This window comes from Prionailurus bengalensis, chromosome D3 (assembly GCF_016509475.1).
Source record: "Prionailurus bengalensis isolate Pbe53 chromosome D3, Fcat_Pben_1.1_paternal_pri, whole genome shotgun sequence".
Classification (NCBI taxonomy): domain Eukaryota; kingdom Metazoa; phylum Chordata; class Mammalia; order Carnivora; family Felidae; genus Prionailurus; species Prionailurus bengalensis.
Genome location: NC_057356.1, coordinates 74,209,044 through 74,221,066, shown reverse-complemented (window position 1 = coordinate 74,221,066; position 12,023 = coordinate 74,209,044). Strand labels below are relative to the sequence as shown.

The 12,023-nt window shown below is 37.2% G+C and overlaps 1 protein-coding gene across 45 annotated transcripts in view; it reads left to right on the top strand.

Moving 5' to 3' along the window:
- TCF4 (transcription factor 4) overlaps window positions 1-12,023 on the top strand; it is a 350,526-nt gene that overhangs the window by 218,686 nt on the left and 119,817 nt on the right. For 35 of the 45 annotated variants that reach the window (XM_043558923.1, XM_043558914.1, XM_043558924.1 and 32 more), the window contains 2 exons: window positions 9,353-9,482; window positions 9,963-10,012. In XM_043558923.1, coding sequence (XP_043414858.1) covers window positions 9,353-9,482; window positions 9,963-10,012 — 180 coding nt within the window. Of the gene's footprint in view, window positions 1-8,402; window positions 8,553-9,352; window positions 9,483-9,962; window positions 10,013-12,023 lie in introns of those variants that run through there. The other 10 variants (XM_043558941.1, XM_043558910.1, XM_043558903.1 and 7 more) reach the window with 2 other exon arrangements.

Below are 12,023 nucleotides of genomic sequence, written 5' to 3'. Positions count from 1 at the left end.
GTGTAGGAGTTTTATGTCTGCTGGGATAGAGATGGGGACCTTATCTTCATGACAGTAACCACTATAATCATGCAGATATCGTTAGCAATCAATTTATGAATTAATTAATCCAGTTGGCATTTATTGAAAATATACTATGTACCCGGCCTACTGTGCTAGATGCCAGGAATACAGAGATGATTGAGGCTCACTTTCTGCCCTTGAGGAACGCCCAGACTAGCAAGGAGAAATCGGATGCATGAACACTTGCCATACAAGATGAGAAATGTTACAGCAGATGAATGTTTTCAGATGAAGTAGAAGGAAAAGTCTAGAAGGAAGTGGGTTGAAATGCAAGAAGACTGGAAAAAGAAATAGCAATGAAATAGAAAAAAAAAAGGAATTTGAACTTCACTGGAAGAGACAATTGACTGCATTGTGGAAATCGAGGTCTGAAATGAATGGCAAGATTAAATAGGTGATGGGGATTAAGGAGTGCACTTGTGATGAGCACAGGGTGATGTATGGGCAGGTCGAATTACTCTGTTGTACACCTCAAACTAGTATTACACTACATGTTAACTAACTGGAATGAAAATAAAAACTTAACAAAATAAAGACTAATATAATTTTTTTTTTAAAGAAATGAATGCCAAGGGACTGGGTAGAGCAGAAGCAAGGGCAGTGGAAATTTCAGACTCAAGAAGTGACATTTCCATTGTTCAAGAGGACTTGTTTATAGCCTGACAGGTCCTCGATCTTGGCTTGTTAAAAATAGGTAATACACATGTGTATTACTTACAGCCAATAATCTATCATGTTACATTCTGACTTACATAATGATGTTACATAATATATATTGTATTAATGTATAGTACGGTATTTTATATATACAACGTATATGACAATGCTCCTTCTCAACTAACAAAGGCTGAGCAAGTGATAGAAACTTTGCTGAGCACTTTATATTATCTAGGTTAATTCTTGCAATGGGTAGGTATAATAATACTATTCCTCCCAGACAAAGAACCTCAAGGCTATAGAGGTTAGGCAGATTGTCCAGGGTTATCCAGGGGAAGGTGGTACTCACACCCAAGTCTGTCCTCCCCTACTGAGTTAGAGGCTCCTCTGGAGGAAATTTGAGAGATGAACTTTTGGTGTTAAAAATGAACTGAAGAGAAACAGGTTGACTCCTCCTAATGGTCGGAGTGAGGGCAAGAAAAACCAAGTGCACACAATGGAGGGAGGAAGTGTGTGGAGTTGAGGACAAGCACAGGCTTTGAAGGCAAACATGACCGAATTCTCATCCTGGTTGTGTTGCTTGCCAGCCACATGTCTATCCTTGGTCAGGCCATGTTCCCACTCTGAATGTCCCCGTGTGCACAATGGGGGTCGTATCTTCTGCCTTATTAGCATGGAAAGGATCTGCAGCCGTGCTTGGCTCTTACCAGACACTCAGGTGTAATAGCTACTACTTATTCCTATTACCCTTATCACTACTCTTATTTCATATTCCCCCCCCCCTTCTCCTCCTCTGCTATCACTACCATTGCTACTATTATTATCAGCAGTAACAGTAATTGAAATGACTAATGGAATACATCTGTGCTAGAAAAAAGGTTAAAAAAAAACACGCAGAATAGTCATTTAAGTCCTTGATTTGATTAATAGCAGTAGTTCTGCGTTCAATACTTAGTGAGCGTTTGCCATGGCAGGTCTCTATGCTAGGCACAATAGGGAGTTAACACTGAAGAAGCCATTCTCCCTTTTAACTCGCGTATAAATTTGTTTGGCCTTCGTGGCCACATATTCTTGATAAGCCATGTATTCAAGAGAGCACTTTGGGAGTAAACTGTTAATGTACATCAAAAGCAGACCCACGGGAAGGATGGGGCCATGGACAGCTTTGCAAGGATAGTCAGAACTTAAAGAATTGCACAATGATTTGAAATTCCGTTATGCATTCACGGCTTCTCCAGGTAACCTCAGTCTCCTCATGTCATGTGCTAGGCTTGTCTCCTCATTTACAAGTTCAGCTCGTTATCAGGATACTTCATTTTAGTAAATCTTTTATGTTGGCCATTAGACTTTGAGAACTATGTGAGGTGCTGGGTAAGCAGATGAATGAGACCCTAGATCCTGTCCTCCATGAGGACAGTCTCAACATAAAAATGTTTTTATAAATCCTTACTAGAGAGGATGTCATTTACAACAACCTTGAAATGGAACCTTCCCCATCCAATATGAAGAAGACTGGCATGTGACATTTTGATATTTTTTATTTTACTAAAATAGCAACCTGGCCAAATATACTTTTCAGCACATTTATTATAGCCACATGTTTATATTTATAGGAGAAGTGATGCTAATTCCCTGGTATGTTAACAGGTCTTATTCAAATTGTTCTATTTTTACTTTGGAACAAAATTGCTAAAGAAAAACATTTTAAGGCAAGTAGTGATTATAGCACACTTATCAAATTATATATTAAATAAACTTCCTGAACTGAGAAGGAGCATAAACTGAAAAGAAGGCAGTTATCTTGAATTTTATATTGTTTATATAAGGTTTCTTCAAATCCATTTTTATTGTAAGTTACTGATTGCTTTCCTGTTTTCTTTTGCTAAATTTCTACCTTCTCACTAACAAATAAAAATCCTCCTTTTAATCTGTAATAGATGACTTGGGATTCTAGAATGGATTTTCAGAAACCACCGAAAGACCTCCTCACTTTATTGTATACAATAAATAATGTATTTTTTTTTTAATTCGAGAGGTGGTCAAATAGGTGAATGCATAAATCTCGCCAACCCTTGGGCAGTTGTAATTTCCATTCCAAAATGCATGAGTTTTTTACTTGACTATTACTCTGCTATACATTAAGTAATGGTTACTATGGCAACCTTTGCATCACATTATAACATTTAAATATGAGGTGTTGTGTTTCTTTATAGGAAAAGACAATATACTTGAATTTTTAATGTTTGGTGAAATATAATCGCTATGAAAATAAATAACTTTGTTCAAGGTCAATTGAATTCTTTGGGGATTATGCATATTCCTCATTCATTTATTTTTTTGTGATGTCATGGGGCAGTACAAATTTTTGAAAAATTATTCCTGATAAATATCATATAATATTCATTAAATGCCTGTAGTTGGCCTTGCAAACAGAAAAACAAAGTTGAACCTGTTTAAGGTATTTATCAGTGGCTATTGCAGTAGTAAGAATTTGAATTTATTTAGCATCACAATGATAAAATTTTATCAAATACGTTTTTTATTTTTGCGTATCTAGTTGTGCAATATTTAGTACGACTAGTTTTGGTCTCACGTATAGTTGAATTAACAGTAGCAGTTTGCTCACGCTTGCGAAAGCAAAATTAAATGAGCCATTGAAGTAATCCTTGTGGCAGTTCCAGGAAAATGGCCACTTAAGCTGAAATTATCAAGATTGATTGTTGGCCAGTTTCTTTATTCAATATGGATCAAAACTAGCCATTTCTTGTTGCCAGTGTAGTTCTAGGCCATGAGGCTGTCATCACTGTTTATGTGGACCCCAATATTTGACTTTTTTTTCATTTTTTTAATGATTTCTCTAAATTATTATCTCAGTGTATATTTTCTGAGAGTAGAAGACCTGACTGCCAATCAATCATTCACAACTTTTGAGGAATCATTTAAAGAGTCATCAGTGGATTGTAATATAAGACCATGAATTGGAGGGACATAGGACGGTAACTGTGTGGGAGTCCATCTCTAAAGGACATTTTACATATGTTGTTTCATCTGCTCCTGATAACTCTATATTAGAGCTTTCATTATTCCCTTTTTACAGAGGAGGAAAATAGGATTTAGAGCGGTTGTGTAACTAACCCCTAGTCACGATGCTTGTATGCTTCTGAGCTAGGGTGCCTTCCCATCTGTTTGACCTCAGGGCCCTCCCTCTTTCCTTAAGAGGTTTTTGTTTGTTTGTTTGTTTGTTTGTTTGTTTAAGTTTATTTATTTTGAGAGAGAGAGAGAGAGAAAGAGCAGGGGAGGGGCAGAGAGAGAGAGAGAGAGAAAGGTTGTGAGAGAGAATCCCAAGCAGACTCGTACTGTCAGCATGGAGCCTGACACCGGGCTCGATCTCACGACCGTGAGATCCTGACCTGAGCTGAAATCAAGAGATAATGACCTGAACCGAAATCAGGAGTTGGCCACTTAACCCACTGAACCATGCAGGCGCCCCGAGAGGTTTGGATTCTGCCTCTGACTTGTTACAATGGGCCTTGCATGTTCAGAGTAAGAATAAAAAGCATTGACCAGAAGTCCCTAAAAGAAAAATCTTTGCTAAATGATAATTTCAATAATTTACATTTCTCCACAGCACGATGACAATCTGTTAAGTCCCTGATTGTGCAAGTTATCCTTGCCATCTTATCCTTCTAACTTTCCAGAGTTCTATTTTGCTGAAACCAAGCATAAGACTGAACTCAAAATAAACTATGAAGGTGCATTCCCGGACCTTCCGCTCTCGGGAATAGAGACTGTCCAAAGACTGACCTTCAGTTTTGAGCTTTGAAGTTCAGAGGTGGACACAGGTGGAAATACTGTGTTCTTCATTGCCCTTCGCTGTGAGATATATTCTGGGTTGCGGAGTAAGTGCCAACAGCAGCAAAATTATCGCCCCCTCCTGCTACTAGAGTAAGTCAGCAATGGCCCTTCTGTGGTCAAAATGGCAAATTCAGCAGCAGCTATTCGACAGGGATTTGCAAAAACTTCCCCATGGCTGTTAGGAATCTTATTCAGCAGTGTCTTTGAAAATCCGATCCTGTGCAGAATTCACTATGGAGAAATGACCTCCGTTGCGATTTTTTTTAATGCGTTTTAAACAAATATAATTGGTAATTTTGCTCAATGTATATTTTGCACTTAGTACTGCAAAGTCTATTAGGTACCCATACAAATATCCAGCATTCATAAGTTTTATAGTGGTTCAGAATTTTATTTCCATATTAACGTAAAGCCTTCCCAAATTCCTGGCTTTATAGAGTCAGTTCGCCATACAAAGCCACTATACATCACTTAGGTTTGTGATGAAAGAATGGAATTGCAGCTGTGTGAGTACTAGAATACCCAAACATGAATTAGACTCACAAGCATTTGGCAATAGTTCAGAAAAGGAGCTTAATCTGGTTTCATCTGAGACTGCTTTTCTCTGTTCTACAACATCCCCCCAAGATGTTGTGTCTGATATCGGATCACAACGTAATGGGAGTGACGCAAAATCAGAGAAAGCGCTAAGAAACCAGGGGCACATTTGCTTTTCCCCCGAGATTATTTTTTCTCCTGCTTCTGCTGCTGCTGCTTCTTCTTCTTCTTCTTCTTCTTCTTCTTCTTCTTCTTCTTCTCTCTCTCCCCCCTCACCCGATTCCAACTCTGAAATTCAAGGTCATTCACCTATTAGATGAATTAATTATAAGCCAAAAAGCAGCATTCATCGTACTCTGATCTCACTCATATCTATAATTAAGGGTAAATATAATCTTCCTTTTTAGAAATGTACCACCCACCCATTACATTTAAAGTGCTGACTGAAAGGAAATAATAGTTCAGAGCAAGATGATTTTAGTTTAACAAGAAAAAAGTTGATAATTTAAGCTTGAAGCAGTTAGTTCTATTTTTGATTACCATTCAGTTATAAATCTAATTTGAGATATATGCTGCTTTTCTGTTACTCAAGTTTAATTCATGGTTTGCATTCTTGGTTGCATAAGCAAAGTTCAGTGGTTGATCAAGGATGTTAAAAAGCTCCCTGCCCCCCCCCCCCAAGGGAATCGGGGCAGTGTTGAGAATGTGTTAGACTGAGACCCAGATCTGATATAAAACAAACAAAAAAAATTTAATGGAAAAAGGACCCTCACAGAATGTTGCATTTGGCATTTGAGTGGCTCTGGTGGGGAATAGCTTACTGCTGAAGAATCAGTTGTAGGGGTGTGGACCCCAAAATATTTAAGCCCAGTTCACAAAGTCAACACACACACACACACACACACATATACACATATATATGCTGCATGTATATATATAGAAGCATACACACACACACACACACACACATATATATATATATATAATATTTGGTTACAGTATTTTAAGTCTTAAAATTGTTTGTCTTTGGAAGAAAGTAAGGACTGAATAAGGGGAAGGGCTCGTCTCCTCACATTGCAGACAGTTAAAGAAAATGGTAAACTATGGGTTTAAGATTTACAGGTTAGCTCAGTGAGATGCCACATCTTGCTTCCAGTGTTTCCTGGCAGACTCGGGCAGCTCTCGACTGGGACCCAGCATAACCGCAGAGCATGAACTTGCACAATGTGAAAAACCTGAAACCTTTGTAATCTTATTTAAGGCAAAGATGAATTTGCCCATTTTGAAAGTAGACTTTAGCTTTCAAACTTAACTTTTAAATTAAGCATTAATGTGTGTGTGTATGTGTGTGTGTGTGTGTGTGTGTGTGTATGTATACCATGCAGGTGAATTCATGTGTAAATGAATGCCTATCCACTTTGTGCCATATTCAATTTACCTTGTTGAATTGAACGCCATTAACTTTCTAAGTTCATAAACTCAGGTTTTTTAGCCAGTGGAAAATTTTTTTAATCTTTCTCATTGCTAAAGAGAGTTAAATGTGTGACGTAAAGGCCAAACAATAGTAAATGGTTATTGTTCATTTTACAAGTATACTCTACAATAAGAACACAATATTTTTATCTTAACTTTCCCTAGGGGGGTGATTAGGGCCCCCTTAAGTGTGAGGAAATGCTTATTTTTGTTGCTTTAGAAGAATGATTCTATTGTCTGAGAGAAAAAGAAAAAGGAACAAACAGGTCTAAAAAGAAAGAAACAGGAATGTGCTTTGTTTAAAAAAAAAAAAAGGATTAGCAGGAGCCACCAAATGTAAGTGCTATCTGGTCTTAGTTCTGTGTCACTATCCATAGTTCATGTGGCTGCGCATGCAAGTGTTAGGGGCATGGTTTATTTACAACTGGCCCGTGAAATGATTTTCTTTTACATTAACAACAGTAAGGTCAGCCACAGCCAGTTAGCGATCTTCTAGTTATCATTTTATATTTTTCACAGCTCTGTTGTGAATGCTGCTAAAACACAGTACAGCAAGCTTGTTTGTTTTTATGTTGACCTATTGAATGCATCTAGTTTCTTGGGAGTGGAAACCTTTGCCACCAGGACCAACAAGAATTAAGCACTGGTTAAGCTCATTAGGAAGACAAGCAGGCATTTCAACCTATCTGCTCAGTCCTTGTTTGAGTATTTTGTATTATTTTAGGAAAAGAAAACGAAGGCAGAGGAGCAACGTCTGCCTAAGATACAAAGTTATCAATAATGTCCCCTTCAAGCTCCTCTTTTCATGAAAGGGAGGCTTATTTGTAAATTTACCAGACTGTGAGGAGGCTGTGATTTAAATCATTCACAGCTTTATCGATGGAAATTTCAAAGAAAACTTGGGCTTTAAATGTAGATTTTGTTACTAAGATTTACCAAGAGTGAAATTGCAGGTTGAGATTCTAAAATTGTTGAATGCCACTTGTAAAATGATAAAGAGATCATTTGATGTTATGCTGGTTATAGATGTTATTCCTGGTTTATAGAAAACTATTACAAAGAGCTCTGTATTTTAGTTTGTCATTGGGTAGCATTTTGATATCCTAAGTTCGGAAGAGGCAGTAATTGAGCATGCGGATGACATATTTTTATCTGGCAAATGACCTGGTTTTATCTGGTATTTATGTGGCAAATATGAAGATACTCGCAATGAATTTTTGCTCAAAATGAGCTTCAAAACTAAAATCTCATCCTTAAAGTTTTATTCGAAAGTAATGTTGACTCTGTATCCCTTGGAAAAGTCTTAAACTGGAAACAGTGAAGGCAAACTTATCAGTAGCTGTTTAGTCCTTTATTACTCATCCAGCACTCACAAAAAATCCCTGGAACAGAGAGGTTCTCTTTATGATATTTAGCTATATGGCACTGGAAAGGGGAGGTTTGAATTTTTGATTTTCCAGCTTATGGGTCATATTTGACCAACTGCTTTCACTAGAAGACATGCCACTTTGTTGAGCTATTTAGGAATCAAAAAGACTGTCTTAATTTAAAACAAGGACTCTTTGTTTTAGTTGGTGACTGCCTTGTGAAATTTTTCAGTTCTCAGCGGGTTAACCAGGGAACAGGGGCAGAGTCATAATTGGCCTATTTAGAGTATTTTGCATGTGAATAGTGTGTTAGTGAAGCATCCCTAAGTCTGTTGTGAGTGACATGGTGATTAGAATTTAGATTAGGGAAAACACATTCTGTACTTTATCAAGGACAGTAATTAGTTCAGTCAGTAAAAGTTGATTACAAGTAACGATAAAGTTAGATTTTTAGTACTTAATTTTAAAATTTCTTTATTAAATAGTAAATTTGTTCTTAATATAAATGGTAGTATCTACACTTGTTTTCTTGCATATCAGACTAATTAACAGAACAATGTGTTCAATGCAGAGTATAATCAGGCGATTTATATATTATGGGTAAGTTTTTATGTAGTTTTTAGAAAATGTAATATTATTATATGATCTTTCGTGTGTCATCATTTTTGAAAGTTTAGTCATTTATCACACTGTGATAAGTTAATGATATTTGCGAAAGTTTTCTAGTGCTCAGGTAAATGTTTAATCTGTGGGGATGTATTTTAACTTCCAGTAGTCCTCAAGAGGGCATTCTAATTTGTTCCTGTTCGCTTAGAATGCCTACTATTTCTATGATTTTGGAAGTTAGCGTGAGATTTGAATTTGCTCCCGGTTCTGCTGGCATTTTCTCTTCTGTGGGTGCTGTGTAAATCCGTGGGGGATAATGCCGAGCCGATGCAGAGTCCTCAGTGGAGGGGAGCGTCCTACCCTCACCCCCAACGTGAGCAGTCGGGGGAAGTTGTGTGCGTCCGAAAAATCAGATTCTTCTGGAGTTCTTGCGAAGGAAGGGCATGAATAGTTCCCAGATATGAGCCTAAGTGTAGATGAAGAAAACATGACTCTTACACAAACGCCCTCTTCTTAAACAATCAGAATGTGAGTCGTCTTAGGATGAAAGTACTGTTTCAAGAGAATCACCTTCTACCTTCCTCTCAAAAGCAAAGAATTTGAAAAATCACAAACTTCGTGCTAGCTTCTTAGACTGCTTTTCTTTTTCTTTTTGTTTGGTTGTGTTTTAATTGTTGCAGCTCGGCAGATGCTGTTTTCTTTATTGCCGTGGTTTAAGTACTAACAATCAGTTGGGGGGTGGTGAATGTGAAAAACTAACCTTCTATGTTTGTTTTCCCTTTTGAACCTTTTAGCAGAGTCTCCTTGGAGGTGACATGGATATGGGCAACCCAGGAACCCTGTCGCCCACCAAACCTGGTTCCCAGTATTATCAGTATTCTAGCAATAACCCCCGAAGGAGGCCTCTTCACAGTAGTGCCCTGGGTAAGGTATTCCTCTGCTTGAATGCCTGAGTGATTAGTAGTAGTCTTTTTCTTTCTTCCTCTCTTTTTTGATGCCATCCTTCTCACCCTATTCTCACCCCACCCCCCAAAACCATAAAATTTTGCTCAAATGTCAGGCTCGTGACCACCCCTCCCCAGTAGTACATTGGATGGGTATGTTAACAACTTCTAGTAGCAAGAGAACTATTTTGGTGTATGCTTATTTCTTGTTTTCTCTTGGCTGCCCATATAAGGAAACTTAAAAAAAAAATCAAAGCTTAAAAAAAGTTAAATATCTTGATTTTTATGAAAAAGGCAGAATTCGATTTCTGCCAGAATAAAATATGATAGCAGTACTGACATTTTGCTAAGGTAATGATTTAAGAAAATCTGGTCTAATCTAAATGGCTTCGTGGCTTAATCTGTTTTAGTTAGGGAAATAGGCATTCGGGGACCTCACAGCCTCTTCATTTTCTTTCAGAGGTGCAGACAAAGAAAGTTCGAAAAGTTCCTCCAGGTTTGCCATCTTCAGTAAGTACTGCTTGTTTCTGCTTTGTATATTGTTTTATTTTGTTCTGTTTGTATTGATGCAAGGGAGATAGGAGCAAATGAGGTTCCATGCGCCAGAGCAGCGTGTTTATCTAGACTGGGGATGAGGTAGGAATGACCTGCACGTCCAGCCACCTGACCCACGTTGGAGTGATTAATTGTGTATCCTGGAAGACTGGGTGGTTGTGTTGATATTCAGCAGTTTAAGCTCTGAAGAGAGCCTTGAAAAGGTGCCTGAAGTTCGAGGAGTTTTACCTGTACAGGGCTTTCAAGAGAATGAGTATTAGTTTCATGTGTTGGTTAAATTCTTTGTCGGTATTATGATGATTTATGGATTTGCATGCGAAAGGAGATTTGTGGAGAGGATTTAGGAAAAATTTACATGGGTTTCAGCCCAGAGTGCAGAGAGAATGTCTCTATTTTCTAGAGAGGTTACTGAATAAATGCTGCAAAGGTAGCTGCATCAGTAGCCATTTGTGTCTGGAATACCAGGTGACAACTAGAAGAATCCAGCTGTAACCAAGAGCATTCTGGGTCTTTTTACTACCTGGAGCTATACTCAGGCGTTGGTGAGGTCCCTCCAGGCTCCAGCGTAGCAAAAGTTGGTTGTGATCCCAACTAAATGCGATATCTTATTTTCAATTCTTATGTATATTTTCAAATCTGAGTTCCTACATGATTTTATTTAATTTTCTTTAAAACCAGTCTTTGCCTAAGTAAGTAGGCAAATTGCTTTGAGTAATTTCCTCCTTACATAGAACAAGAATATGAGTCTCCCCCCTTCTTGTTTCCTCTTTCCCTTCTTCTTTTTTCCTTTCTTCTTTCCTTCCTGTAAATATATATGTGTATATATATATACACATATATATACATATATACATATATATATATATAGAGAGAGAGAGATACATAGTTTTGATTTAATTTAATTTAATTCTGTGTTCTGTAGGGCACTAGTATTCTTTGAAAAGAATGCTCATAAGCCTCATTGCAAGTTCTTCTCCTCTAAAATAAAATGGTATTCGGGTTTCTGAAAATATATTACCAATTGATGCTCGCATATTAGTTTTACTTCATTTTTAATAAATTAGGAGAATAATAGGTTTTGCAAATGTGCTAAGATTAGATTAACCCAAACACCTGTGTATTTGACTTGCTTTCAGTTCAGCTCATCCAAAAAATTATTAAGTGAATATATCAGAGTGAGTCTTATCAGGAAAAAAAACACAAATTTTGTATGCTGATTATCATAGACTTGGTAATGTTGAAGAAGCATCACAAAATTATCCATAAATACAGAAAAATATTGTGTAAATAAAACTGCCAATTGTGTATAAAATAGTCACTTTGGACTACCAGTAAGTCACTTAACAATGTACTGAGTGGTTTATTCTTTAAATTTCTGTGCTGTATTAAAACTGACCAATATCCCTTCAGGTTTTTCTAAGCATATTTTAAGCTTGAAGTTGGTGGTGGATTTAATGTAGATGAAACTTTAGCTTTTAATAGCTTTTATGACAACCTCAAATGATACAGTCTTCACAGCTGTTGACATTTAAAACATGCCTGCACCTAATACGGACAGTATTGAATACAATAAGTGGACCTTCAGATGTCCTGAAATGATGGAATAGTTGCATGCTGTTAAAGCCATGTAAAACTTGAAGCTATAGAACCTTATTTATGCCTCATAGCCAAACAAACTTTGTTTTTTCCAGTGCTAAAATTATGCAGAAATCTACCCAATTTCTAAGGAGTGTTTTGGTGTGGCCTTAGATATTATCTGTCTGCTTAATCATTGTCAATAATAATCTCTCCTACTTCACTGTAAGTTTTTTAAGTATTTTCCTAGAGTTAACTGGCCACTATAGAAAATTTCACGGATACAGTTTTTTTCTTTGCCATTTTGACAGTTTGTGTGTTTTTGATATGTTGTCCATGTTGAGAAATAAAAGGTATCTTTCCTTTCTTCACAGTAGATCTAGAATTGGAA